We start from the raw sequence: 6,856 nt of genomic DNA on the forward strand, positions 1-6,856 counted from the left end.
CATATATATATCCCCTCCCTCTTGCATCTCCCTCCCACCCTCCCTAACCCACCCCTCTAGGTGGTCATGAAGCATCAAGCTGATCTCCCTGTTCTATGCAGCTGCTTCCCACTAGCCATCCATTGTACATTTGGTAGTGTATATATGTCCATGCCACTCTCTCACTTCATCCCAGCTTACCCTTCCCCCTCCCCATTTCCTCAAGTCCATTCTGTACATCTGCATCTTTATTCCTCTCCTGCCCCTAGGTTCTTCAGAACCTTTTTTTTTTTTACATTCCATATATATGTGTTAGCATATGGTATTTGTTTTTCTCTTTCTGACTTACTTCACTCTGTATGACAGTCTCTAGGTCCATCCACCTCACTACAAATAACTCAATTTCATTTCTTTTTATGGCTGAGTAATATTCCATTGTATATATGTGCCACATCTTCTTTATCCGTTCCTCTGTCGATGGACACTTAGGTTGCTTCCATGTCTTGGCTATTGTAAATAGAGCTACAATGAACATTGTAGTACATGTATCTTTTTGAATTATTGTTTTCTCAGGGTATATGCCCAGCAGTGGGATTGCTGGGTCATATGGTAGTTCTAATTGTAGTTTTTTAAGGAACCTCCATACTGTTCTCCATAGTGGCTGTATCAATTTACATTCCCACCAACAGTGCAAGAGGGTTCCCTTTTCTCCACACCCTCTCCAGCATTTATTGTTTGTAGAGTTTTTGTTGATGGCCATTCTGACTGGTGTGAGATGATATCTCACTGTAGTTTTGATTTGCATTTCTCTCATGATTAATGATGTTGAACATTCTTTCATGTGTTTGTTGGCAATCTGTATATCTTTTTGGAGAAATGTCTATGTAAGTCTTCTGCCCACTTTTGGATTGGGTTGTTTGTTTTTTTGATATTGAGTTGCATAAGCTGTTTGTATAATTTGGAGATTAATCCTTTGTCAGTCGCTTTGTTTGCAAATATTTTCTCCCATTCTGAGGGTTATCTTTTTGTCTTGTTTATGGTTTCCTTTGCTATGCAAAAGCTTTTAAGTTTCATTAGGTCCCATTTGTTTATTTTTGTTTTTATTTCCATTTTTCTAGGAGGTGGGTCAGAAAGGATCTTGCTGTGATTTATGTCATAGAGTGTTCTGCCTGTGTTTTCCTCTAAGAGTTTTATAGTGTCTGGCCTTACATTTAGGTCTTTAATCCATTTTGAGTTTATTTTTGTGTATGGTGTTAGGGAGTGTTCTAATTTTATTCTTTTACATGTAGCTGTCCAGTTTTCCCAGCACCACTTATTGAAGAGGATGTCTTCTCCATTGTATATTCTTGCCTCCTTTATCAAAGATAAGGTGACCATATGTGCATGGGTTTACCTCTGGTAAGCATACAGTCTTAAATTCAAAAGTCTTTGGTGTGAAAAATACTACTATTTTTCTCTTGTAATGAATCTAAATGAACAGAGCTATATAAAAGGAGAAAATGCAACAGGCAAATCATAGGAGACAAGCTCTTTGGACCTACATTTACTGCCTCAATTCTCTTTGTGTCAACACACAAATCCCTTCCCCACTTTCCTCTCCATTCTTACACCCACATCCTCCAAATCGTGTCCACATTGGGAAAACTCAGGTGGCACTGGGAAACCCACAGACAGCCCCTCCAGGATGAATTCTGGGCAAGTTCAAGCCTCAGTTCTGCTTCTGGTTTGGACCTGCCTTGCTAGGCTTTTTTGTTTTTGTTGTTATTGTCTTTAGTTTTTATTTTTAAAGTGTCAAATGAAGACTTTGAACCAGATGATCCCCTGCTGCTGCTTAAGATTCCACAATGAGTTGACTTATTTTCTGCCTTGCAGCTAAGGTGCCACCCATCCATAAATGTTAGTTTGAAACAATTCCCCTCCCCATTAACAAATAAATAATTACTGCTTCCCTCTGAGAAAGGAGAGAGTAACAGATTGCTTCCATGTTTATTGATGGAGATGCTGTGATGAATCAGCTGGAGGAGGCTGTGTCTGGCTGCTGAAGGACCCTCACCAATGCTTGGACTCTTAATGAGAGCTGGCATCGCAGTGCTGTGCAGAGCAGGGCATGCAGGATGAAGTTGGGCAAAGAGGAGACCACTCCTCCATCACACAGGATACCCCTTAAAATACTTATAGCTCAAGGAGAAGGATTTAGAAAAGATCGTGAGCCTTCTTCGGCTGCATATAAGTGCCCTGACTTTGAGATGCTGGTACATGGCCCAGTCTTACCTCTGACACAGTCAGCTGTGAGCTGTGACATAGAGTAGGCCAGATGTAACTATTCTCTTTTCTCTCTCTCTTTTGCACTGCAGGACCTGGGTCGGTGAGAGGAATAAACGGATCCATCAGTCTGGCCGTACCACTGTGGCTGCTGGCAGCATCTCTGCTCTGCCTTCTCAGCAAATGTTAACAGAATAAAAGTTTAAAAAGAATAATAAAAAAAACCACACAAAAATGCGTCACACAGGATACAGAGCGAGAGAGAGAGAGAGCGAGATGGGGGGAGACCGTTTATTTCACAACTTTGTGTGTTAATAAATGAAAGGGAAAATAAGAAAACGAAGAAGAAAATACAACATTTAAAACAATTTTTAAAATCCATCAATAAAAATAGACATATAATTCAGGGTGGGAAAAGTTCTACCAAGAAATGTGTATATCTAAGCAAATGTATACTGTGTAAAGACTCCATCATGGTAAAGAGATCCAATGTTGTAAAAATAAGACAAGTGAAGAAGTACCAGATGGATATTAACCCTCCACCACCACACACACACACACACACACACACACACACGCACACACACTTGATCCTTCCTTCATCTTTTTTCATTTGTGGGGAAAGAAAAAATACTGTCTTGCAGGTCTTGCCTTTGGTGTTTATACTTCCATCATCATTTTATTCTGATTTTTGTTTGAGCTGACTCATAGCCATTCAGACTATCAATGGAGTCCTGCCCTGAGCCTTACCTGGCTTTCCTGCCTCCACTCTCTCTCCAACTTTTAAGACCATCTCCTTTCCCTTCAGTGTGTTCTATCTCCCCCACATCTGTCCGGGATATGCCCCCTTTATCCTCCCCCCACCACTTCCTTTCACTCTCCCCCGCCCACCCCACCAGCACTAGTCACGCTGCAGATGCTAGGAAGTGCCATTTTAATTCTCTCCACTGCGCGCGCGTGCTGTCTCTCGCTCTCAACGTGGGTGTACGTGTGTGTGAGCGTGTGCGCCTCTCTCTAAAGCATGCCGAGGGAATGGTCCATGTGTACATAGACTCATTGTGCTGTAGATACTGTCGCTCATCGTAATCTTGAGATGCGGCTGTGACAAGGGGCTGGGGCCGTGGTGGGAAGGAGGCCAGGGGCAGAGCCACTCCCCCATCCACGGCTGTCACAGGACCTGTGTGTATCAGCCCAAGCTGGGTCCCGCCTCCGGGCAGAACCTCATCTTCCTCCCAGTGCAGTTGTCAGAACCCAGTCCAGAGTCACTCAGATTGTCACTGTCAGTGAAAGTGCCTACTATTATTGATGGGGTGAGCAAACAGCAGAAAGAATCAGTGATGCGTATGAGGTGACCTAAGAGAGAAGGTTTACCGACTTCACTCTTGTTTCCCGCGTCTGAGGGATTCATGTATTTCCTGGCTTTTTGCAGACTTGGTCCTGCTCTGCCGCAGGAATGAGTAGCATGTGTGGAGCAAATTCCCAGAAGCAGGAAGGTCTCCAAGTGTTAAGTCCTAACGAAAGGATGAAGACCACGTGGAGATCCTAAGCAGCCTTGGTTTGCCCCCTCTCCAATCGTTAAATAACACTGCATTTGCCCCATGGATTTCCCTGAGCAGAGATTTCCCTATTTCAGATAAAATACAGTGAGCGTGAGCAAGGCAGGAGAAGTACAGATGCCCAGGTCCCTACTCATACGGTAGAAATACTATCACAGCCCCAATACAAAGCACTAGCCATAACAAAAAGGAACCCCCTCCTTGTGCTCCTTTGCAGCTCTCTGTCCTGGTGTTTTAGGCTAATACTTTATTTGGTGGCCCACATCATCTCCCCTCTCATCCACTGATGGTGTTTGCAGCACCACTGTTCATAGTATTCCATCGTTATCTTAGGGCTGGCCACTCCACTGGAAATGGCATTATATTCCATCTTTTCTGCTCAGTCTTGGCTTCTAGTCTCCTGAAAAAGATACAGTGGGGGATATAGTGTTTAAGTTTACATCTACAAGAGTCATCTTGCCATTAACACTGAAATGTGAGTTCTTAACCAGAAGAGCTGAGAAACTTGTAATCATTTAGGCAAAACTTACATACATACCACAAAGCTTGGCATCACCACCACACCAGAAGGATTTTCTTAGGAAAAGCCTTACAGAGAGATCTGGCTCTCTGTGTGTAGATATCTGTGTCAGGAAACCAACCATTGCTTTCACTTAGATAGGAGGCATTGGAAATGGCTCACTTAGTGAAAGGACAGAGGATTGTTACTGAAGTCATAATTGAATGTATTTCAGCAGAGCCAAATATGGTACCTCACCAAGTCTTAGAACCTGGGAAATAGCTGTTTTGTGATGTAAAACAGGAAACTTCATAACTGTAAATCAGAAAAGGAAGGAAGAAAGGGAGGAAGGAAGGGAGGAAGAAACAGAAAGAAAGGGAGGGAGAAAGAAGAAGGAAACAAGAGGGAGGATGGAAGGAAAGAGGGCAGGAAGGAAGAAAGAAAAATATGAAATTTATAGATTTTATTAATTGAAGGGTCTTTGCAATGAATCTCCTCTTTGAAGGTAATGATCTCCTTGATGAGCAGTAATCTTAATCTCGTCTAGGGAATTCTGTTGCTTGTTTTAAAAGCTTAGCACCAGACTTCTTTTATGATTTTGCAGTTTAGACATGAAATAGAAGGACACATTAGGCTTGGTGGTGGGTAAAAGTATTTGTGGCAGATCCTGACATAGGACTGACATTCTTATCCAAGATGGTAGCTACTAAAATATAGAGAAGGCGAGCCATATTCCTATGCAGCATCAATTTATTGACAATCAGGGATTTCCCTAACAGTTTAGTCTTCTTAGTGCAGGAATAAAAGCTTATCATCCTTGATGATCAATATTTCCCATATATTGAAGAGTCAGCCGCATCCTTAAGTGGAAGCTGTAGTGGAGTGCATGCTAATTTAAAGATATATAAGAAGAGAAAAGTAATAGGAGTTAATTCTGATTAGTATCAATTTCAGGAACAGATCCCCATGGCACATCACAGAATTTAATCATACACCTAGATTTCTTATTGTCTCTGCCTTATCCTAACGACAAGGTCTTGGCTTTATGGAAGGAGATTATCCATTGAAAGGCATGTCTTTGCCATGTCAGCACCATTTGTTCCCTGAGTTTTATTATAATGGTCCGTATATTCAACATAATTAAACATGTATTGAATATTGTGGTGTTTGCTTATGTCTCTGGTAGGATCTGGGTATTTTGTCCTGTCTCCTGTTTCAGAGCAATCATTGACCCCAGAAACCTCATAGGTTTGAGGATGTTTTTAAACAATGTGAAAAATGGAAGAAAACATAGTTTGGAGAAAGGTCAGGAAAAAGGTAGAAGCCAGAGAACTGACACCAAGAGAGTAAGTTTAAACATGGGACTTCTTGGAATTTAGTTCATTACAGTGCGATAAATCTCTTCAAGAATTTTGTCCATTGGTAATCAAAGCTTGAAACCCTACAATGAAAAGAGCCAACTGGTTGGAAGCAGTATACTGAAAGGAGTGAAATACATCAATTAAACTGAATGGCTAATATATTTAATGTCCTTTGTATGCAAAGTGAAACTCTACCATTTGTAAAATAAAATCCTTAGACCTGATTTGCACTTAACTAAAGCGGAAATGACCTTGACCAAGGGCAGTTCCTGAAGAATGAGAACTATCCTAGGTTTTACAACTGCAGAATTATATCCTCTGTGCAATTGTTCACCAGAACGTTTTGCCTTGTTGGAGGAACAGTCTTACTAGTTTTGAGACATAAAATCCCTCTGCTCTAAAAGAACTAAGGCTTAGGGAAAAGTCCTTTCATTTTCCATTGGGAGGAATTGTCCCATTGACCTTTGCCTTCTCTTCCAGATCAGACAGACGCCACCCTTGCCCTGAGCATTTTTTTACTACATCTTCAGACAATTGGGGCTATTCATAGAGACCTTGTAAAAGTACTCGTGATTTTCATGTTCTTGGAGGGCAGAAACAAAAATCTGTTTCTCCTCCAAAAATAGACTTACCTCCTTTGCACACAAAAACTAAACTCCTCAGCATGAAACTGTTTCTGAGTTATTACCTACTAAGTTATTAGCTTCTTAACCATTCCAGAATCATAGATTCCATCCCCAGGTTAGTTGTGGTTTGACTGTTTCTGCTGGCTTGTGTCCCAGAATTTTCCATTTTGTTTTTTGCAGGTCTTGAATTATTTGTGGAAAAATAATATATATGTGTATGTATTTTTTTTAAATCTTATCTTTACAGATGCTATATTTACAATATTATATGTATTATAAAACAAATCTAGAATAATGATTTAAACTTAAAAGGAAGAAAAGTACTAAATTTGGTTTTTAAAAAAAGAGCTATGCTTCATTTAGAAAGACATGGAGCCCTGTTTTTCTACTTTGTAATGATTTGTTTAAAAGGAATTTGCTTATGGACCATGTTCCATGGGAATAACCATGACCTTATTTTTCTCTTCAACTTTAAAACCTTTCAGCCTGTATTTAGTCTTGGTTCCTAATAACTATCATTTTTTTTTATAGAAATATAAGTGCAATGCTATACCTGACCTACAAAAACTATTA

The 6,856-nt window shown here is 40.5% G+C and overlaps 1 protein-coding gene across 2 annotated transcripts in view; it reads left to right on the forward strand.

Annotated features, from left to right (window-relative positions):
- LSAMP (limbic system associated membrane protein) overlaps positions 1-2,817 on the forward strand; it is a gene marked incomplete at its 5' end in the record, with an annotated part of 637,506 nt that extends 634,689 nt beyond the window's left edge. For both annotated transcript variants that reach the window (XM_079705348.1, XM_079705349.1), the window contains one exon: positions 2,334-2,817. In XM_079705348.1, coding sequence (XP_079561474.1) covers positions 2,334-2,431 — 98 coding nt within the window. In that variant the 3' untranslated portion in view covers positions 2,432-2,817. The remainder of the gene's footprint in view (positions 1-2,333) is intronic.
- Positions 2,818-6,856: the final 4,039 nt, after the last annotated feature.

Source organism: Hyperoodon ampullatus (genome assembly GCF_949752795.1).
Source record: "Hyperoodon ampullatus genome assembly, chromosome: 5".
In the NCBI taxonomy this organism is placed as follows: Eukaryota; Metazoa; Chordata; class Mammalia; order Artiodactyla; family Ziphiidae; genus Hyperoodon; species Hyperoodon ampullatus.